This window comes from Schistocerca piceifrons, chromosome 9, assembly GCF_021461385.2.
Source record: "Schistocerca piceifrons isolate TAMUIC-IGC-003096 chromosome 9, iqSchPice1.1, whole genome shotgun sequence".
NCBI classification, from domain to species: domain Eukaryota; kingdom Metazoa; phylum Arthropoda; class Insecta; order Orthoptera; family Acrididae; genus Schistocerca; species Schistocerca piceifrons.
The window spans coordinates 162,242,407-162,266,574 of NC_060146.1; the positions used below are offsets into that span (position 1 = coordinate 162,242,407).

Sequence of the window (24,168 nt, forward strand, 5' to 3'; positions counted from 1 at the left end):
AAGTAGGGGGAAGCAATATATTCGATACCTCATCCAGAAACGCACCCTCTAGAAACCTGGACAGCAAGCTACACCGCGATGCAGAGCGCCTCTCTTGCAGAGTCTGCCACTTGAGTTTGCTAAACATCTCCGTAACGCTATCACGCTTACCAAATAACCCTGTGACGAAACGCGCCGCTCTTCTTTGGATCTTCTCTATCTCCTCCGTCAATCCGACCTGGTACGGATCCCACACTGATGAGCAATACTCAAGTATAGGCCGAACGAGTGTTTTGCAAGCCACCTCCTTTGTTGATGGACTACATTTTCTAAGGACTCTCCCAATGAATCTCAACCTGGCACCCGCCTTACCAACAATTAATTTTATATGATCATTTCACTTCAAATAGTTGCGTACGCACACTCCCAGATATTTTACAGAAGTAACTGCTACCAGTGTTTGTTCCGCTATCATATAATCATACAATAAAGAATCCTTCTTTCTATGTATTCGCAATACATTACTTTTGTCTATGTTAAGGGTCAGTTGCCACTCCCTGCACCAAGTGCCTATCCGCTGCAGATCTTCCTGCATTTTGCTGCAATTTTCTAACTTCTCTGTGTACTACAGCATCATCCTCGAAAAGCCGCATGGAACTTCCGACACTATCTACTAGGTCATTTATATATATTGTGAAAAGCAATTGTCCCTTAACACTCCCCTGTGGCACGCCAGAGGTTACTTTAACGTCTGTAGACGTCTCTCCATTGAGAACAACATGCTGTGTTCTGTTTGCTAAAAACTCTTCAATCCAGCCACACAGCTGGTCTGATATTCCGTAGGTTCTTACTTTGTTTATCAGGCGACAGCGCGGAACTGTATCGCACGCCTTCCGGAACTAAAGAAAAATGGCATCTACCTTGGAGCCTGTATCTAATATTTTATGGGTCTCATAAACAAATAAAGCGAGTTGGGTCTCACACGATCGCTGTTTCCGGAATCAATGTTGATCCCTACAGAGTAGATTCTGGGTTTCCAGAAATGACATGATACGCGAGCAAAAAAACCTGTTCTAAAATTCTATAACAGATCGACGTCAGAGATATAAGCCTATAGTTTTGCGCATCTGCTCGACGACCCTTCTTGAAAACTGGAACTACCTATGCTCTTTTCCAATCATTTGGAACGTTCTGTTCCTCTAGAGACTTGCGGTACACGGCTGTTAGAAGGGGGGCAAGTTCTTTCGCGTACTCTGTGCAGAATCCATTTGGTATCCCGTCAGGTCCAGTGGACTTTCCTCTGTTGAGTGATTTCAGTTGCTTTTCTATTCCTTGGACACTTATTTCGATGTCAGCCATTTTTTCGTTCGTGCGAGGATTTGGAGAAGGAACTGCAGTGCGGTCTTCCTCTGTGACTCAACTTTGGAAAAGGGTGTTTAGTATTTCAGCAGGCAGGTGCGTGCAGCTAAGCATTGTGCTGCTCAAGTAGCTACACACTGAGGTGTCAAAAGTCATGGCATACCTCCTAATACGGTGTTGGGTCTCCTTTTACCCGGTGTAGTGCAATAATTCGACGTGGCATGGACTTAACATGGCGTTGGCACCCCCATGCAGAAATACTGAGGCATGCTGTCTCTATTGCCGTCGATACTTATTGCGAAAGTGTTGCCGGTGCAGGATTTTGTTCACGAACGACCTCCCAATTACTTCCCCTTAATACCTGACGGTTGGCCAATTCATTCACCCGAATTATCCAGTATGTTCCTTAAACCAACTGCGCACAATTGTGACCTGGTGACATGGCGCACTGTAATCCATAAAAATTCCATTGTTGTTTGGGAACATGAAGTCAATGAATGGCTGTTAATGGCCTGCAAGTAGACGAACATAAACATTTCCAGTCAATGATCGGTTCATTGGATCACGGGACCCAGTTCATTCATGTAAAGACAACCTGCACCAATATGGAGCCACCACCAGCCTTGTTGACATTTCGAGTCCATGGCTTCGTGAGGCCTGCGCCACTCTCCAATTCTATCATGAGGTCTTACCAGCTGAAATCAGGATGCATCTGACACTGCCACTGTTTTCCAGTCTGGGGTCCAACTGTAATATATTGATTATTCCTTGCTACTGCAGTGTTATCTTGAAGCTGTGAGGAAGGACGACAGGCGTTCCAAGGCGCGGAAGCAGAGACGATGCTGAGGGCAGACGAAACTAGGAGAGATACGGTTACATGAAGTAAACCGTAAGGGGAGAGCCTTGCGAAAATGCAGACGCCCCCAGACGCGGTCCCAGGGCGTTAGTTACTCTTCAAGGAATTGACATGTAACTTCATATGTCGTCTAGACGCTGTAGTAGGTTGTTACCGTAGAACTTTGTAACCAACAGGCAGGTACTAGTGTACAAAGCCAGCTTGATACCAGCCCTGAGAACAGCAACATCAGTAGGCTCACAAGGGTTAGAAAGAGAGTGAAAACGCCAAAAACTGTTGACCTACTCTGGGAAGCCCGAGGGGCGGGACTAAATGACGTATAACAATAATGATGCAACCCTTATTTGGCAGAGAAGTTACGTTTAGCTTTCAGCTGAACAATGTTGATACCAAATAAGGACTTAGTGCAACTGCATTAACAGGAGAGGAGGAGATTAGTGTTTAACGTCCCGTCGACATCGAGGTCATTAGAGACGGAGCACAAGCTCGGATTAGGGAAGAATGGGGAAGGAAATCGGCCGTCCCCTTTCGCAGGAACCATCCCAGCATTTGCCTGAAGTGATCTAGGGAAATCACGGAAAACCTAAATCAGGATGGCCGGACGCGGGATTGAACCGTCGTCCTCCTGAATGCGAGTCCAGTGTGCTAACCACTGCACAACCTCGCTCGGTAACTGCATTAACAAAAGAATGGTTCAAATGGTTCTGAGCACTATGGGACTTAACATCTGTGGTCATCAGTCCCCTAGAACTTAGAACTACTTAAACCTAATCTAAGGACAGCACACACATCCATGCCCGAGGCAGGATTCGAACCTGCGACCGTAGCAGTCGCGCGGTTCACGACTGCAGCGCCTAGAACCGCTAGACCACCACGGCCGGCTCTGCATTAATATCCCCACCTTAGGAGCAGTAGAGGGGACCGGACTAAACCGCGATTGGCAGGCGCCTGCAAGAGACTTACGGGATTGTCTGGGTGGCTTTAAGAGGGAAAAACAGTGCCCCCACGCGACTCTTTAGAACCCCTAGATTCCGCATTTTGGCGGAGTTCTCAGTCAAATTATCTGGGCGCCGAATCCGCGTCCGTCGACTCCAGCCTCGGTCCAGCTCCGCGTAAGTCTGCTCTCTTACTTGGAGTGCCTCAGTGAACAGTGTCACATTCAGTATGTTTTGTTTAGCAACTAAGTTGTTGCGTTAATATGCTGCTAGTGTTCGCTACTGTGGTCGGCATCCACTCCTGGGACTTCTGCACTGGCTTCCGTTGTAACAGTGTTATTCATGCTTTTTCTAACCCTAGAACTAGCCTCCAGTGTATTAGTTAGTCCTGTCTGGAATAAACAACTATTTCAAAACCCTGTTTGTCCAAGAGTCTCCACAACGAGTTCCCTACCGAGTCTCACCACCTGCATTTCTAGTAAATGCCTGTACCAGTGTTGGCTCAGGTAGAGGAAAACAATCAAATGCCTTCACTGTGTGGCCGTGCGGTTCTAGGCGCTGCAGTCGTGAACCGCGCGACTGCTACGGTCGCAGGTTCGAATCCTGCCTCGGGCATGGATGTGTGTGATGTCCTTAGGTTAGTTAGGTTTAAGTAGTTCTAAGTTCTAGGGGACTGATGACCGCAGATGTTAAGTCCCATAATGCTCAGAGCCATTTGAACCATTTTTGAACCTTCACTGTGAATTGTCGTTCTGCCTTCTGCTCTGTACAGCTCGGGAGCGCAGACTGACCAGTAACCCCTTTTTTCCCTCTCCCACCTGTCAGGACACGACACAACTGATATGGTCACGAGCCCAGGAAAAGTGCCGCATGCTGTTAGCAAAGGTACTCTGCTGCCATAGACTGTTAACGCCAGATTTCGCCACATTGCCCTAACAGATACGTTCGTCGTACGTCCCACTTAGACTTCTGTCCCCATTTCACCCAGAGGTGTTTATCTGTTAGCACTGACAACAATACGTAAACGCCGCTGCTCTCGGTCGTTAAGTGAAGGCTGTCGGCCACTGCGTTGTCTGTGGTGAGAAGTAACGCCTAAAATTTTGTATTCCTGGCACACTCTTGACTGTCCCATGCCTCCAGTTCCAAATACTATTCCACGTTCAAAATTTGTTAATTCCCGTGGTCTGTCCACAATTACATCGTAAGACTTATCAGAGGAATCACCTGAGTACAAATGACTCCTCCGCTTTTTTTGTTTTTTTTTTGTTTTTGTTTCTTTTATTGAGTTTCGATTCCCCCTAAAGGGGGCGGGCTGGCAGCAGCTTATTACGCCGCTCTTCAGCCTACTGTTCCGCCAATGCATTGCCCTTTTATAGCTTGTGTACACGCTACTACCGCCATCTGTGTATGTGGACATCACTCTCCCATGGCTTTTGTCACCTCAGTGTACATAGTGTGACAAATTTAATAATTCTTTGACATGGTTTATGTCCACTGATGTAAAAGAAAAAGTTCCGTCTCCTGCTTCGGACTCTTAGGATTCTAAAGTAGTCTACGTGTCTCGTCAGGGTTTTAGGTATCTCCATACCAAATTTCATCGAAATGAGTTCAGCGTTTTAGCCGTGAAAACGTAACAAAATGGTTCAAATGGCTCTGAGAATTATGGGACTTAAATTCTTAGGTCATCAGTCCCCTAGAACTTAGAACTACTTAAACCTAACTAACCTAAGGACAACACACACATCCATGCCCGAGGCAGGATTCCAACCTGCGACCGTAGCGGTGGCGCGATTCCAAGCTGAAGCGCCTAGAACCGCTCGGCCACACCGGCCGGCGAAAACGCAACAGAGTTACTTTCACATTTAATAATTAGTATGCAAGTATTGATTAAACACATTGAGGATAGTACAAGCATTTTATCCATTATGTTGAATGGTATTACATGGAACATATCAATGAAAAAAAGCTTTTTCATAAATATGAAACGTTCTAATGTCAATGAGTAAACCGCAATTTCAAAGAGCGGATGTGTTTTTCCATGTCGCGTTAAAGATCTAAATTATAAAATCTTTCCTTCCCTGAACCGATTTTGATGAAATAAAGCCTGTATATTACCGCAAGTTACCCTCAAATTAACCGTGAAAACGCCATGAAAATTCGTCTGAGAGTTTTGTAGATTAGCGTGTTCAAACAGAAACACAGACACGACGGTTTTATACGAGGGTGAGTCAAATGAAAACCTTAAATTTGTAATAACAAATCGAAATTTCGCGCCGTTATCCTGTAAGTCGGTAAGCGTGTTACAAACAGCGTGCAGAATGGCCTGTACGTGGCAGCATAGTGCAGATGCACACATACCGTCGCAGTATCAGTATAAAGATGGCCGCTCCACTTCTGACTTGCACCAGAAGAACAGCGTTCTGTTATTCGGTTTTTCCGTAGTGAAGGTCTGAAACCTATTGAAATTCATCGACGAATGAAGGTTCAGTACGGTGACGCATGTTTGTCACAGCAGCAAGTCTACGAATGGAGTAGGAAGTTCGCAAATGGTGTGACTTCAGTGGAAGATGCTCCTCGTCCAGGTCAGGCACAACGAGTTGTGACTCCACAGACCATTGCAGCAGTTGAAGCCATAGTGAAGGAAAACCGCCGAGTGACACTGAATGACATTACAGCATGTTTACAGATTAGTCATGGGTCAGCACACCACACTGTGCATGATGTGCTCCAATTTCACAAAGTGTCTGCAAGATGGTGCCACGGCAGCTGACTCCTGAAATAAGAGAACGACGTGTTGATGCTTGTGAAGAACGTCTTCAGCGCTTTGAACGAGAAGGTGACGACTTCCTTGCAAGAATCGTCACTGAGGACGAAAAATGGTTCAAAAGGCTCTGAGCACTATAGGACTTAACTTCTGAGGTCATCAGTCCCCTAGAACTTAGAACTACTTAAACGTAACTAACCTAAGGACATCACACACATCCATGCCAGGTGTAGGATTCGAACCTGCGACTGTAGCGGTCGCGCGGTTCCAGACTGTAGCTCCTAGAACCGCACGGTCACTTCGGCCGGCAGCTGGGGACGAAACCTGGGTTCACTTCCACCAACCGGAAACGAAGAGAGCGATCAAGGAATAGCGCCATTCCTCATCACCAAAACCAAAGAAGTTTCGAGTAGAACCATTAGCAGGGAAGGCTATGCTGACTCTCTCTTGGGACGGAAAAGGCGTCCTTTTGGAGCATCTGCGGCCTGCAATCAAATCATAGGGACGTGGATTGCTGTCAGCAGGTGTCCTTTTGCAACATGACAATGCAAGGCCCCACAATGCCCGTACAACAGTTACAACAATCACAGACCTGCATTTTGAGTGTCTTCCTCATCCACCATACTCACCAGACCTTGCCCCAAGTGATTTCCATATGTTTGGACCACTCAAAGACGCAATGGGAGGAAAGAAGTTCCGTTCTGATGAAGACGTACGCCATGCGGTGCATGAGTGGTTGCGCAGACTAACAAAAGAATTTTTTTTTCTAAAGGAATTTATGCACTTTGTAAGCGCTGGAGGACTTGGATTGAGCGTGGGGGAGATTATGTTGAAAAGTGATTCAGCTTTGTACCACTTCCGCACAGTAAATAATATTTAAAAAATATTTAAGGTTTTCATTTGACTCGTAGTTTCAGCATGAAAGACGTGTTTACGTACCCATTTTTGAAGGGAGCAGCTTTTCTGGGATCAAGATTCTCGTTTTATCACATTTCTCCAATATTTTTACGACCTACGTCGTTAACAAGCGTTATATCACTGTATTGGTCTTTCCAAGAGCTTTCGTATATCACTTGAGAAAATTATATAGTTTCATTAGAAGAAAAAGGCGATACTTGCCTCAGTATCTCGCTTGATACGGGAGTTAAGAGTATTAAACGCACAACAATACATGCTCCCTCATAATCTGAAACCTTCGTTTCGATGTCTCGAATCGTTTGCGAAATAAAAGGGGTGCAAGTTTGGGTCATTCACTGTGTGTTTTAACGAATCCGCAGTGGTCTCAGGTGGCACACATACACAGGTGCAAGGCACGTATTTTATCGGTAAAAGTGCGTCGACGTTACGTTTTTATCTCCGATACGTAATTTTGAGCAAACGTCCAACTTCAGTGATTCCATGATCCACTCGAGGCTGTGCGTTGTGGCCTGGTAAAGCAGTCGGACGTGAAGAAGGTGGTTATTGTTCTTTTTTATTGTTATTGCACTTGTGAGTTGCAGTTCGAAGAGGGTTTTGAAGCAACTGACACCAACCTGTCCTGAGCTAGTCTCTTCGTCTCCGAGTAACTACAGCAACCTAACAATCAATTTGAGTTACCTTGCTGTCTCCTGGGCTTCCTCTGCAACTTTTACCACCCCACACTCCCCTCCATGATGCCTCAGGATGTTATCAACTCATGTCTTCTTTTAGTCAGTTTCTGCCATAAATTTCTTTCTTTTTCAATTCGTTTCAGTACCTCTTCATTAGTTACTCGACCTACCATCTGGTCTTCAGCATTCTTCTGCAGCGCCTCAATTCTCATCTTGTCTGAAATGCTTGTCGTTCATGTTTCACTTCCGCTAAAAGCTGTACTCTAGACAAATACTTTCAGAAAATATTGCTTAACATTTAAATTTATATTACACGTTAAAAAATTCCTCTCTTTCATACATGCTTTTCTTGCTATAACCACTCTACATTTTATCCTCTACTTCGGCCATTGTCAAATTGTTTCTGTGTCTAAATACCAATTTACTACTTTATTTTTCATTTCATATTCTAATTCTCTCAGCATCAGCTGATTTCACTCAGTCACACCCTACTAAAATTGTTTCACATTTGTTTTATTTTACAAGTTAACAAATTCTTTTTCATACACGCTTTTCTTGCTGTAGCCACTTTACATTTTATCCTCTACTTCGGCCGTCGTCAATTATTTCACTGTCTAAACACGAATTTCCTACTTTAACTTCTCATTTCCTAGTTAAATTCCCTCGGCATTAGCTGATGTAATTCAGTTACATTCTAGTAAAATTCTTTCACATTTTTACGAACTTCCAGCTTGCTGTATGCACTGTAACTTCGTTTACATATTTTTGACATGGTTTTTGCATTTCGGAAATACCGTTGTATACTATGTTATGATTTAAAACTAGTCATTGAGTGAATAAAAAAAGTAAAATTTACATCTTTGGCTGGTTACTCATTGTACTATTTTGCATTTATTGTGAACAGCTTACAACCCATTCTCAACACGATGTACATTCAGTTAAGCTGACCTGTCAAACCATTTGTGGTGTCTGACGGAATTACGATGTCATCAGTGAACATAAAGCTTTTATTTTTTCTTGCTGCACTTTTATTTCGTTTCCAAAATTCCCCTTCGTTTCCTTAGCTCAGTATACAGGTTGAATAACACTGGTGATAGTTTACTACCAAGTCTCACTAGCCTCTCAACCACTGCTTGTATTTCATGTCCTTTGACTCTTATAATTGTGCTTACTGTACAGCTCCTACGCTTCTTACAGTTGCAGTGTGCTGTCTGTGCAAGCTGTAAATAACCCATAGCTCCCTGCATTTTTCACCCACTACCTTCACAATTTCAAAGAATGAATTCCAATCAACATTATCGAAAGCTTTCTGTAAATCTAGTTCTAATATAAATGTAGGTTTGCCTTTCTTTAACCAATGTCGTCAGATAAGTCATTCCTCGTATGTTCCTACATTTTTCCACAACCCAAATAGATTTTCCCTTTTCTTATGTAAACAGAAAAAAATATATGAACTCTAGTAAGAAAACAGATTACATCTCTATAAATTATCTGCATGTTGCGGAAACCTGCTTCACTGGTGGTTCATGGCGGAAGTTGTTTCGTTTTCACTAACTTCAGTAGGCTGGCGACACATGAGCAGTGAGAACAAGACAACTTCCCCAGACACAGTGCTTATCAGTGAAACAAAGCGTCGCATCATGCAGATGTTTTGTAGCTCTGCAGCCTGTTAGTAGCGCTCCTGTCTTCTTCTCTTTCTACGTTGACGGAAATTGAAAGTGCTGAACCATGAAGCACCAGTCCGATTTTTATCAAATCTTGTGGACAGTCATCACATAATGATTATTAAACAATTGACTTGCATGTCCATGACCATGATCAGTATGAAATGTGGAACAGTAAGTACAAATACACTCTTGTATTCTTACATGCATATATGAAAGAACAGACACTATCGCCGAGCAACAGGATAAAACTGAACTGGACATGCAATATACTTAAAATTGACAACTTCAACAGATAATTGAAAATTGTGTGTTTTTCTTCACCATATATGGGGTCTACAAAGACATATTTTCCTGGAAATTGAGGAAAGAAACTTATTTGAACCCATAATTCCAATCCCAAAGAAAGCAGGTGTTGACAGATGTGAAAATTACGAACTATCAGTTTAATAAGTCACAGCTGCAAAATATTAACGCGAATTCTTTACAGACGAATGGAAAAACTAGTAGAAGCCAACCCCAGGGAAGATCAGTTTGGATTCCGTGGAAACACTGGAACACGTGAGGCAATACTGACCTTACGACTTATCTTAGAAGAAAGATTAAGGAAAGGCAAACCTACGTTTCTAGCATTTGTAGACTTAGAGAAAGCTTTTGACAATGTTAACTGGAATACTCTCTTTCAAATTCTAAAGGTGGCAGGGGTAAAATACAGGGAGCGAAAGGCTATTTACAATTTGTACAGAAAACAGATGGCAGTTATAAGAGTCGAGGGGCATGAAAGGGAAGCAGTGGTTGGGAAAGGAGTGAGACAGGGTTGTAGCCTCTCCCCGATGTTGTTCAATCTGTATATTGAGCAAGCAGTAAAGGAAACAAAAGAAAAATTTGGAGTAGGTATTAAAATTCATGGAGAAGAAATAAAAACTTTGAGGTTCGCCGATGACATTGTAATTCTGTCAGAGACAGCAAAGGACTTGGAAGAGCAGTTGAATGGAATGGACAGTGTCTTGAAAGGAGGATATAATATGAACATCAACAAAAGCAAAAGAAGGATAATGGAATGTAGTCTAATTATGTCGGGCGATGCTGAGGGAATTAGATTAGGAAATGAGGCACTTAAAGTAGTAAAGGAGTTTTGCTATTTGGGGAGCAAAATAACTGGTGGTGGTCGAAGTAGAGAGGATATAAAATGTAGGCTGGCAATGGCAAGGAAAGCGTTTCTGAAGAAGAGAAATTTGTTAACATCCAGTATTGATTTAAGTGTCAGGAAGTCATTTCTGAAAGTATTCGTATGGAGTGTAGCCATGTATGGAAGTGAAACATGGACGATAAATAGTTTGGACAAGAAGAGAATAGAAGCTTTCGAAATGTGGTGCTACAGAAGAATGCTGAAGATTAGATGGGTAGATCACATAACTAATGAGGAAGTATTGAATAGGACTGGGGAGAAGAGAAGTTTGTGGCACAACTTGACCAGAAGAAGGGATCGGTTGGTAGGGCATGTTCTGAGGCATCAAGGGATCACCAATTTAGTATTGGAGGGCAGCTTGGAGGGTAAAAATCGTAGAGGGAGACCAATAGATGAATACACTAAGCAGATTCAGAAGGATGTAGGTTGCAGTAGGTACTGGGAGATGAAAAAGCTTGCACAGGATAGAGTAGCATGGAGAGCTGCATCAAACCAGTCTCAGGACTGAAGACCACAACAACAACAACAAGGTAAGCTATGTGCAACAAAAGTGCCCCTGGTGCAGCGACCACGGCATCCTTCTGGATAGCAAAGGACATGTAATCGGTTCCCAAGTACATTCACTTTTTTTCATTTGTATTTTTTCGTTTCGAAATAGGTAGGACTAGGCGGGTTTAAGTATGTAAATCAGTAACGAATAATAAAAAGGTACTCAAGTAAATTTCTGAAACTACTTGGATTAGTAAAGAATTAGAAATTTAATCCTGGTCGCTTTACAATGGCTCTTTGACTCACTCTTTTACATATCCTCAATTGCTTTCGAACAACTAAGTGGATGGTAGTTGTCACAGAAACATTCCCAGCAAATACACTCGAGGCACTAATAACGTGTTACAAATGCAGTCTTGGTGCAACTACATCGTTCCTTCAGAAATAGTTCAAATGGCTCTGAGCACTATGGGACTTAACATCTGAGGTCATCAGTCCCCTAGAACTTAGAACTACTTAAACCGAACTAACCTAAGGACATCACACACATCCATGCCCGAGACCGGATTCGAACCTGCGACCGTAACAGTCGCGCGGTTCCGGACTGCGCGCCTAGAACCGCTAGACCACCGAGGCCGGCAAAACATAAGTGGCAGTCAAAAAAATTTCTTTTCCCGATTTTTATGGAAATATGCGTTTGTAGATAGCATACATGCTGATGAAAAATGCTCAGTTTTCACTTATCTACCAGTCTCCTCAAGTTTGAATCGACTACATGTCGTCAAGTTCAAAAATGGCTCTGAGCACTATGGGACTTAACTTCTGAGGTCATCAGTCCCCTAGAACTTAGAACTACTTAAACCTAAGTACCTTAAGGACACCACACACATCCATGCCCGTGGCAGGATTCGAACCTGCGACCGTAGCGGTCGCGCGGTTCCAGACTGTAGCGCCTAGAACCGCTCGGCCACCATGGCCGGCTGTCGTCAAGTGCTGTGGCTGAGACCCCCCCCCCCCCCCTAGTGAATTCACGATATTTCCAATAAAGGGTCAAATTAAAATTTTAATTAACAGTAACTGAAACATATTTTTCAATTAAATAAAACCTTATAGTTCATTTTCTTGCCAGTTGCATGAAATAAATTACAATTTGATATGCGGTAAGTGCTAAATTAAAATATGTCTACAAATACACATTAGGGACACTGTACAACCTCTAGAAATAAAAAGTATTTTATTTCCTGTTCGGTCTTGCTCGTTTCTGCACAAATTTTAATTGACTGTGACATTTTCATGCATCCAGTAGCAAAAAACAAAAATATATCTTCACTTCTAAGTTACTATCGAATATATATTAATTAACATTTCCATTTCACAATAAAAATAGAATTTAACAATAAGTTTAAAAGTTTATCCCCAGTGGCAGTGGTGACTTTGCGAATACGTCTCTAAAATGCTACACGCTCGTCTACTAACCAAAATATTTTATACTCCAAAATCTTTTAGCCTTTAAATTCGTTATTTTCGAGGTTTGTTTTCTTCCCCCAGCTCCACCCCTGCCTTGCTACTTTGAGAAATAGATGTCTGCTGACACGCTCAAATCCTATAAGGGCAGACAGTGTTGCTCATAAGTGCGACCGTAGTTTCAGGGGACAACCTCACGAAAACTGCGGGGGAAGATCGGAAAGTAACACACAATAATTTTACTACCAAAAGGTTTAATAGATAACAAAACAAACAAAATCACAAATGAACTTACATCTTTTACCTATTTTTCTACACAGTCGCCAACATTCTAAACACATTTCTTCCATCGTGGTACCAGTTTCAATACGCCATGTTCGTATAAGTCATTTGCATCTGTCGCAAAGCGTTGGCCGGGCTGGAATTTCTGCATGTGACCGAACAGACCAAAGTCCGACAGTGCAAGGTCCGGACTGTATGGTGGACGCTGGGCACCTCCCACCCAAATTTGACGATGTTCTCTCGAACAAGACCAGCAACATGGGGGGCGAGTATTGTCAAGAAGTAGTTCAACAGCATCAGCATTAATGTTGTGGCGTTTCTCACGAAGGCCACGACGCAACTTAACCATTGTTCATCGAAGTCCACCAGTAATACGCCCTGCATATCCCAGAACACTGTCAGAAGCACTTTCCTAGCAAACTGAGTCACTTTGATTTTTTTTTTTTTTTTTCGTACCGGAGAACCAGCATGTTACCGTTTCCATAGAGGCCTCCCTAGTTACCGGAATGACGATTCCTTTCAGAAAGTGGCGCCCTTCTACGGTGTCAACACATTAAGTGATCCAAGCTTGTCATCTTTCGCTGGCCATTGTGGTTGTCAGTCAGGTTCTTAGGCACGCAGCGAGCACTAACTTTACGAAATTTCAGCGTGTCACGAACAGTATCGTACACTGCACCATAGCAAATGTTGAATTGTTGCGATAAGGTTGACAGCTACACATCCGGGCGTTCAAAACTGCTGCCTCAATGGCTCCGACATTCTGCGGGGTTGTAGCTGTTTCCGGCTGCTCGGAGCGTGGCGAATCACTGAGGTTCACACGGCCCTCTTGGAAGAATGCACACCACCTGGAGACAGTGCTACGGTCCATTGTATTGTATTGTACGTTAACCGGGAACCTAGAAACGACGGAGAGGCTCCGTCCCCGCCGCAGCCGCAGTGGTCCACAACGACTACCGCAGTCCACTTCACCCCTCCGCCGCCCCACACCACTCTTTCCACAGCCACTCTTTCAGGGTTAGTGTGCGGTTCGGTCCCCCCCCCCCCCCCCCCCCCCAGGGAACGTCTCACACCAGACGCGTGTATCCCCTATGTTTGCGTGGTAGAATAATGGTGGTGTACGCGTACGTGGAGAACTTGTTTGCGCAGCAACCGCCGACATAGTGTAGCTGAGGCGGAATGAGGGGAACCAGCCCGCATTCGCCGAGGCAGATGGTAAACTGCCTAAAAATCATCCACAGGCTGGCCGGTTCACCGGACCTCGCCACAAGTGTGCCGGGCGGATTCGTGCCGGGGACCAGGCGCTCCTTCCCAATCCGGAAAGCCGTGCCTATGGTCCATACAGTCGTCCTGGCACACGCCACACGTGTCCGTGTGAATTTCACTCGGTTGGTGCCCTTTGGACCGTAAATATCGAACTACACTTTGCTGCTCTGCCCAACTTGACAGAAGAAACGTGCGCGCCATGTTTGTTTCGTAGTTCAGGCTTCTAGCTGCACATGAAAATAAAATATCCTCTGTACCGAAAACTTCAAACTTGAGACTATATCGTGAAATTTCGACATTCCAGCTGCAATACCCGGCGTTACTTTCCGATCCTCCCTTGTACAAGACATACAGCAAACTGACATTTATCAGTGGACAGAGTATCTCTGCAAGTTTCGATTCGTTAAGTGCGCCGCGGCATAGCCACATTAGGGGGCAGCCGCGTGAGAACAGGTAATGAAACTGTGCACTTCGTATTATTCTATCGAATTACTTCGCTCCTGCAGATAGGCAAAGCAACTCCTTAAATGTCCAGTCAAAACACCTTCAGCCATCTAAGTTTCCATTTTTATTTTATTTGCGTAAGCAGTTTCGGCGCTACATTACGCCATCTTCAGGCTCCCTGACCGACATGTCAGTCGAAATAGTTAGTCATATCTGTAGATTTCTTCTCAACACAATGACCCCTTTGTTCATTAGTTGCCGACAATCGAAGGCCTCGCTGTGTTAAGAAGTAGTCTACGGGTACAAGTTGTAACCTCCCCATTACTAATCGGCCTATCCTGCTTGCGATATAAAATATGACCGTGGATCGAGTGTATACCTAATGGAATTTTTTTTCTAATTGGATAAGGCTATCTTTCCCGAAGAAGTAATATCGATAAGTAGGGGAAAAGTGTACAACCGATCTTTCTGATAGAAAAGTCTACTAAAAACAAAAAAGTAATTAAACCGAACAGGGCTACAATTTGGAAAAATGAAAGTTATTTTGTGCATTCAAAATGGCTCTGAGCACTATGGGACTTAACATCTGTGGTCATCAGTCCTCTAGAACTTAGAACTACTTAAACCTAACTAATCTAAGAACATCACACATATCCATGCCCGAGGCAGGATTCGAACCTGCGACCGTAGCGGTCACGCGCTTCCAGACTGAAGCGCCTAGAACCGCACGGCCACACCGGCCGTCTTTTGTGCATTCATTCACGAACAACGCTTGACAGAAAAGGGGTACCACTGATCATGAATCCAAAAGTTACACTAATGAACGAAAAGGAAATAATTACGGTCGCCAGCCCACTAGGGCGATTTACATCCAAAATCCTGTACAAGACGATGGGAAAGAATAACATTTATTATTAAACACTGACGTGGCAACTGAAGGATTTCACGTTTTTTGACACTAATTTTAAGTGAGTATGTAATGCTAAAGAAAACTGAGAAGTCACTTTTACGTTAAGTTTGTCATTAAATTTTGAAAAAGGCAATCGAGTAATGATTTGAAAATATCCACTTAAACAGTATGTCCATTTGAACTTCTTTACGTGAACAATGACCTTCAGAGACCTCAACATAACGTCATCAAAGAAATTTAGAGAAAGGCAAGCACTTTTTACTTTGCAGTTACTTAATTTTCAAATTGGATTTCATATTATTGTCTGAACAACTGAGCCTTTTTTACTGACTTGAACAGAATTAAATACTAGAATACGTACCAAACCAAACAGCCATGTGCTCCAAGCTATAATTAAAATAAATAAAACTTCCGCACTCTTAATTTGTGCATTTCTTTAGATTTGCATTTTTTCCAGTGATAGATTCTCAAACTTCGGTTAGCATATAAGGAAAAAAGGGAGCAACGACCCTGCTTGGTAACAATATCTGGGGGCAATGAGGACACAATAACCCTGAATTTAACTGATTATTATTTAAATAAAGTTCATTAATCAAATCACATTCCGTTCTGCTGCTGGGTTAGCCGTTAATACTCTCTACCAATGAACAGTCTTACTTCAGTGCTGTGCGTACGACGAAACTCGGAGCCGACGACGAATCTGTTTTGCTGGAACTGCTGCTGTTGTTGAAGACGGTAGCATCTTGTGCGGCCACGGCTAATTACAGGAACGGGCAATCGTAATTAATACAGCCTCTTCTGCCCGTCCACTGTCCTTCCTCCTGCTACTAGTCACCTGGCTTGCGCGCGTACACGGTGCCGCCGAAATGGTACTCTCTACTACGAGAGCGTTAACACCACACTTCCGCACACTACAAGCGACGGAAACCGTCTCCCGCTCTCTCCGCACGCTCTGTGCAACAACCCCCTACCCAAAGATCTTACAACGCACAATCACTGCTATTATCGTTGCTACTCAATGCAAATAACGTTTCCTCTGGCTTTTTCCCAGAGCTTATAAGTTTCACAGTAAAACACAGAGAAATACAATGAAACGTTATCAGACTTCTACCTAAATGTACACATACAGTGAAGCAATGTCCTTACTTGTTAAAAAGAAAGCATTTAAATTACAAATATTTACATACAATTAAAAAAATTATACATCGGTAGCAGGTGCCACGCATCCTGCATTTTCTATGTTACAAAGTAACTGAATGTTCGCCCCTATTTCGACTGTATAAGAGGTTGTATTCTGCCTACATGTCGGTCAGGGGGCGTGAAGATTGCATAATGTTACTGTGAATCTGGTTGCAGCAATAAAATAAAACTGGAAATTTAGACGGCTGAAGATGTTTTGATTTGACAGTTACATTGAACAGCCGAGGTCACTGAACCATCTTGTACACTACTGGCCATTAAAATTGCTACACCACGAAGACAACGTGCTAGAGACACGAAATTTAACCGACAGGAACAAGATGCTGTGATATGCAACTGATTAGCTTTTCAGAGCATTCACACAAGGTTGGCGCCGGTGGCGACACCTACAACGTGCAGACATGAGGAAAGTTTCCAACCGATTTCTCATACACAAACAGCAGTTGACCGGCGTTGCCTGCTGAAACGTTGTTGTGATGCCTCTTGAAAGGAGGAGAATTGCGTACCATCACGTTTCCGACTTTGATAAAGGTCGGATTGAAGCCTATCGCGATTGCGGTTTATCGTATCGCGACATTGCTGCTCGTGTTGGTCGAGATCCAATGACTGCTAGCAGAATATGGAATCGATGGCTTCAGGAGCGTAATACGGAACGCCGTGATGGATCCCAACGGCCTCGTATCACAAGCAGTCGAGATGACAGGCATCTTATCCGCATGGCTGTAACGGATCGTGCAGCCACGTCTCGATCTCTGAGTCAACAGATGGGGACATTTGCAAGACAACAATCATCTGCTCGAACACTTCGACGACGTTTGCAGCAGCATGGACTACCAGCTCGGAGACCGTGGCTGCGGTTACCCTTGACGCTGCATCACAGACAGGAGTGCCTGCGAAGGTGTACTCAACGACGAACCTGGGTGCACGAATGGCAAAACGTCATTTTTTCGGATGAATCCAGGTTCTGTTTACAGCATCATGATGGTCGCACCATTCGTCATCGCCATACTGGCGTATCACCCGGCGTGATGGTATGGGGTGCCATTGGTTAGACGTCTCGGTCACCTCTTGTTCGCATTTACGCAACTTTGAACAGTGGACATTACATTTCAGATGCCTGCGAAAACCTACATTTCAGCAGGATAATGCACGACCGCATGTTGCAGGTCCTGTACGGGCCTTTGTGGATACGGAAAATGTTCGACTGCTGCCCTGGCCAGCACATTCTCCAGATCTCTCACGAACTGAAAAGGTCTGGTCAGTGGTGTCCGAGAAACTGGCTCGTCACAATACGCCAGTCACTACTCTTGATGAACTGCGGTATCGTGTTGAAGCTGCATAGGCAGCTGCACCTGTACACGCCATCCAAGCTCTGTTTGACTCAATGCCCAGGCGTGTAAAGGCCGTTATTACGGCCAGAGGTGGTTGTTGTGGGTACTGATTTCTCAGGATCTATGCACCCAAATTGCTTGAAAATGTTGAGATGTACAGACGGTAGCTGAGCCAGGATGGGGAAGGTGTAGGCACATTTATTTGGTCCAAGCCTTGTTGACACAAATTTATTATTTAACAATAATTGGTTTACATCCAAGTTAATACAATTAATAGTTTAAAAGGAAATTTTAGCAATAATTTTTTTTAAACATTCTCTCGAAGAACATGCAGCCCTACTCTGAAAGATTACATAAAGGTACTGTTAGTAAAGGGTATATTATGTCGTACAATAGTGCAACATGTACAAATATTAACAATTACACCAGAGAAATATTGAACATGTGATTTGTACTACATGTAAATCTAACCTTAAAAAAATCCAATTTGGCAAAAGTGGAACAAATTCCCTACTGCCTGCTTAAAAAAAATGTGGCAATGATAATCAGTTTCTTTTTTTACCTCCTGATTTCACTTAAGCTTAGGTAAACCCTACACAAATGTCACTTATTTTTCTCTCATGTGACATCAGTTCACCTTTCGTGACAAATACACAAAATTCCTAAATTATTTTATATCAGTTAAGTAAGCTACAAGATAGAAATAACATTAATGATTGGTGACATGAGTAAACACCGTCAAGTTTTCAATTTCACGACGGTTGTGTTATCTAGCAAATTTTCATTTAAATACTCTCCCCAAGTGTTCCAAAATCAGTTCAGTCAGTCTCGATGAGAAACACAACTGAATACACAAATATCAAGAAATAGATGGGTTTATCCCAAGCAGTATTAGTAGAATTAAGAGATTTGCAGTTTAAACGCACCAATTTTAACAAAGTCTAATGTAATAATAATTTGGACAGAACTTTCATAAAATGATCGATGATAGTGGATATCGTGCCATACACTATGAAACAAATTAAGAATTATTCACAGTAGACACCTGGCACATGATGATATTCTCTGAAGTATTTCAAATCACAAACTGTTGGCTACAAGTACCAACCACATAATAAGTAATGATCATAAAATATAATAAAAGTACAAGAAAATTTCGGCCTTAGCCAGATGACGAGCACCACACCAATGCAGTTTCCTCTTACATTCGAGTGCTAGGCCCAACAAACAACAGCTGGTCATGGAGAACCACGCTGGGCAAGCGAGCATCCCGTCCTCCCCACCTGCTCGCAAACAGCCACACTCCCCGCAGTCCTTACTCGGCAGGCACCAGTTGAGTCGCCGCCGCTTCCGTCCTGTCACCATATACCGACCGAGCCGTCCCACAAAAACTGTTGCTTCTCGCACCAGCGACCACAGCGCTCAGCGGCCACGCCCCCTATCGCTGCGGCGAAACCAAGTGAAATAATCTCGAGGGTAAATCAAATGAGCTGAGCCGTGACACGGCTCAAATGTAATCACATGTCAGTTCCAGTATAATACACTCCTGGAAATTGAAATAAGAACACCGTGAATTCATTGTCCCAGGAAGGGGAAACTTTATTGACACATTCCTGGGGTCAGATACATCACATGATCACACTGACAGAACCACAGGCACATAGACACAGGTAACAGAGCATGCACAATGTCGGCACTAGTACAGTGTATATCCACCTTTCGCAGCAATGCAGGCTGCTATTCTCCCATGGAGACGATCGTAGAGATGCTGGATGTAGTCCTGTGGAACGGCTTGCCATGCCATTTCCACCTGGCGCCTCAGTTGGACCAGCGTTCGTGCTGGACGTGCAGACCGCGTGAGACGACGCTTCATCCAGTCCCAAACATGCTCAATGGGGGACAGATCCGGAGATCTTGCTGGCCAGGGTAGTTGACTTACACTTTCTAGAGCACGTTGGGTGGCACGGGATACATGCGGACGTGCATTGTCCTGTTGGAACAGCAAGTTCCCTTGCCGGTCTAGGAATGGTAGAACAATGGGTTCGATGACGGTTTGGATGTACCGTGCACTATTCAGTGTCCCCTCGACGATCACCAGTGGTGTACGGCCAGTGTAGGAGATCGCTCCCCACACCATGATGCCGGGTGTTGGCCCTGTGTGCCTCGGTCGTATGCAGTCCTGATTGTGGCGCTCACCTGCACGGCGCCAAACACGCATACGACCATCATTGGCACCAAGGCAGAAGCGACTCTCATCGCTGAAGACGACACGTCTCCATTCGTCCCTCCATTCACGCCTGTCGCGACACCACTGGAGGCGGGCTGCACGATGTTGGGGCGTGAGCGGAAGACGGCCTAACGGTGTGCGGGACCGTAGCCCAGCTTCATGGAGACGGTTGCGAATGGTCCTCGCCGGTACCCCAGGAGCAACAGTGTCCCTAATTTGCTGGGAAGTGGCGGTGCGGTCCCCTACGGCACTGCGTAGGATCCTACGGTCTTGGCGTGCATCCGTGCGTCGCTGCGGTCCGGTCCCAGGTCGACGGGCACGTGCACCTTCCGCCGACCACTGGCGACAACATCGATGTACTGTGGAGACCTCACGCCCCACGTGTTGAGCAATTCGGCGGTACGTCCACCCGGCCTCCCGCATGCCCACTATACGCCCTCGCCCAAAGTCCGTCAACTGCACATACGGTTCACGTCCACGCTGTCGCGGCATGCTACCAGTGTTAAAGACTGAGATGGAGCTCCGTATGCCACGGCAAACTGGCTGACACTGACGGCGGCGGTGCACAAATGCTGCGCAGCTAGCGCCATTCGACGGCCAACACCGCGGTTCCTGGTGTGTCCGCTGTGCCGTGCGTGTGATCATTGCTTGTACAGCCCTCTCGCAGTGTCCGGAGCAAGTATGGTGGGTCTGACACACCGGTGTCAATGTGTTCTTTTTTCCATTTCCAGGAGTGTATATTTGTCCAATGAATACCCATTTATCATCTGCATTTCTTCTTGGTGTAGCAATTTTAATGGGCAGTAGTGTATTAAGGTGCACGAACAAACAACACATTTGTAAAGCAAGCTGGTGTCACGTCTCGCTGGGCAAACTGCTCTGGCCGACTTCAGTCAACTGAGTGCAGGTAATGTGGTTCTTGTGACGCAAGCAGCGCCTGTACTTAGCACCTCTGATACGAGTTACGTGCCCGGAGAGACGGTCCGCCCCCGTTACTGGTCGGTGCGGACGGAGCCCAGTGCGCTGCGCAGTGCCCGGAGCCCGCTCTCGGCTGAGACGGCGGCGCGTGTTGTGGGTGCAGGTGAAGGTGTGGTTCCAGAACCGGCGCATGAAGTGGCGCCACAGCAGGGAGGCGAAGGCGGCGTCCGCGCCGGCGCCCGCCCCCGCCGCCCCCGCCACCGGAGACGCCGCCGTCGACTCCACGCAGCGCGACCCGCCCGACGGCGACGGCGACGCGGCGCTGGTGGACGTACAGGCCATCGACAGCGGCTGACGCCGGCGCTCGTGGCGTGGCAGGTGGGTGCCGCCAGTCTAGGGAGGAGCCGGGGGCCAGCACTGAGCTCCTCCGCTGCCGGCGCTGAATCCCCCCTCTTGCCGTTCGCAGTCAATTGCTCTACCGACTGACCTTCCAGGAGTGCTAGTCTGGCAAGTTTCGCACGAGAGCTTCTGGGAAGTTGAAATGTAAAAGACGAGTTACGGGCGAAACTAAAGCAGTGAGGATGGTCCTGAGCCATACTTGGGTAGTTCAGTCAGTAGAGCTTTTGCCTATGAAAAGCAAAGGTCCTGACTTCGAGTCTCGACACAGCACACAGTTTTAATCTGCCAGGAACTATCGTATCAGTGCGCACTCCGCTGCAGAGTGAAAATTTCGTTCTGGAAACCTATCCGCTATCACACAAACTGTTAAACAAGTTTCCAGAATGAAATTTTCACTCTGCAGCGGAGTGTGCACTGATACGAAATTTTAAAATGTAGGACACAAGGTACTGGCGGAAGTAAGGCAGTGAGGACGAGTTATGCATCGTACTCGGGTAGCTCAGTCACTAGATCATTTGTCTGCGAAAGGCAAAGGTCCCGAATTCGAGTCTCAGTACGGCACACAGTTTTAATCTGCCAGGAAGTTTCGTATCGATCCACAGTTCGCTGCAGAGTGAAAATTTCATTCCGGAAACTTGTTTAACAGTTTGTGAGACAGTAGACAAGTTTCCAGAATGAAAATTTCACTCTGCAGCGGACTGTGCACTGATACGATATTTCCCAGCAGATTAAAACTGTGTACTGGACCGAAAAAAATGGCTCTGAGCACTATGGGACTCAACTTCTGAGGTCATTAGTCCCCTAGAACTTAGAACTAGTTAAACCTAACTAACCTAAGGACATCACACACATCCATGCCCGAGGCAGGGGGGGGGGGGGGGGGGGGGGGAACCTGCAACTGTAGCTGTCTCGCGGTTCCAGACTGCAGCACCGAGAACCGCACGGCCACTTCGGCCGGCGTGTACCGGACCGAGACTCGAATTCGGGACCTTCGACATTCGCAGGCAAATGCTCCAGCGACTGAGCTACCCAACAACGATGCACAACTCGTCCTCACTGCTTCACTTCTGCTAGTACCTTGTGCCCTACATTTTAAACTTTCCAGAAGCACTCCTGCAGAGCTTGCAAGTATAGCACTCCTGGAGGCTCAGTCAGTAGAGCACTTGTCCACAAAAGGCAAAATGTCCGCAGCTCGTGGTCTACTGGCGAGCGTTGCTGCCTCTGGATCACGTGGTCCACATTCCGATTCCTGGCCGGTTCGGGATTTTCTCTGCCCGGGGACTGGGTGTTCGTATCATCATCATCATCATCATCATCATCATCATCATCATCATCATCATCATCACCACCACCACCATCATCATCACCATCATCACCATTGGTGGCTGATTGGATTGGATAAAAAATTGGACTGTGTGAAAATTGGAACTGTGTGAAAATTGGGACTGTGTGAAAATTGGGACTGTGTGAAAATTGGGACTGTGTGAAAATTGGGACTGTGTGAAAATTGCGACAGTGTGAAAATTGGGACTTGGTAAAAACTGGGACCGTGTGAAAACTGGGACTGTGTCAGAATTGGGACTGTGTCAGAATTGGGACTGTGTCAGAGTTGGGACTGTGTCAGAATTGGGACTGTGTCAGAATTGGGACTGTGTCAGAATTGGGACTGTGTCAGAATTGGGACTGTGTCAGAATTGGGACTGTGTCAGAATTGGGACTGTGTCAGAATTGGGACTGTGTGAAAACTGGGACTGTGTCAGAATTGGGACTGTGTCAGAATTGGGACTGTGTCAGAATTGGGACTGTGTCAGAATTTGGACTGTGTCAGAATTTGGACTGTGTCAGAATTGGGACTGTGTCAGAATTGGGACTGTGTGAAAATTGGGACTGTGTAAAAATTGGGACTGTGTGAAAATTGGGACTGTGTGAAAACTGGGACTGTGTGAAAACTGGGACTGTGTCAGAATTGGGACTGTGTCAGAATTGGTACTGTGTGAAAACTGGGATTGTGTGAAAACTGGGACTGTGCGAAAACTGGGACTGTGTCAGAATTTGGACTGTGTCATAATTAGGACTGTGTCAGAATTGGGACTGTGTGAAAATTGGGACTGTGTGAAAATTGGGACTGTGTGAAAACTGGGATTGTGTGAAAACTGGGACTGTGTGAAAACTGGGACTGTGTGAAAACTGGGACTGTGTCAGAATTGGGACTGTGTGAAAATTGCGACTGTGTGAAAACTGGGACTGTGTCAGAATTGGGACTGTGTCAGAATTGGGACTGTGTCAGAATTGGGACTGTGTCAGAATTGGGACTGTGTCAGAATTGGGACTGTGTCAGAATTGGGACTGTGTGAAAATTGGGACTGTGTGAAAATTGGGACTGTGTGAAAATTGGGACTGTGTGAAAACTGGGATTCTGTGTGAAAACTGGGACTGTGTGAAAACTGGGACTGTGTGAAAACTGGGACTGTGTGAAAACTGGGACTGTGTGAAAATTGGGACTGTGTGAAAATTGGGACTGTGTGAAAATTGGGACTGTGTGAAAATTGGGACTGTGTGAAAATTGGGACTGTGTGAAAATTGGGACTGTGTGAAAATTGGGACTGTGTGAAAATTGGGACTGTGCGAAAATTGGGACTTGGTAAAAATTGGGAATTTGTGCGAGCGCTGATGACTGCTCAGTTGAGCGCCCCTCAAACCAATCATCATCATCTTCATCATCATCACAAAAGGCAAAGGTCCTGCAATCCCATTTCGGTCGGGCTCACAGTATTAACCTACCAGGAAGTTTTGTATCAATTTGCACTCTGCTGCAAAGTGAAAAGTTCATTCTGGACTGTGGCTAAGCCCTGTCTCTGCAATGTCCTTTCTTCCAGGAGTGCTAGTCTTGCAAACTTCACAGAAGA

The 24,168-nt window shown here is 45.2% G+C and overlaps 1 protein-coding gene across 1 annotated transcript in view; it reads left to right on the forward strand.

Moving 5' to 3' along the window:
• LOC124716800 (H2.0-like homeobox protein) overlaps positions 1-21,110 on the forward strand; it is a gene marked incomplete at its 3' end in the record, with an annotated part of 110,658 nt that extends 89,548 nt beyond the window's left edge. The window contains exon 6 of the mRNA XM_047243348.1: positions 21,027-21,110. Within this exon, the coding sequence (XP_047099304.1) occupies positions 21,027-21,110 (84 nt within the window). The remainder of the gene's footprint in view (positions 1-21,026) is intronic.
• Between the last annotated feature and the right edge of the window lie 3,058 nt (positions 21,111-24,168).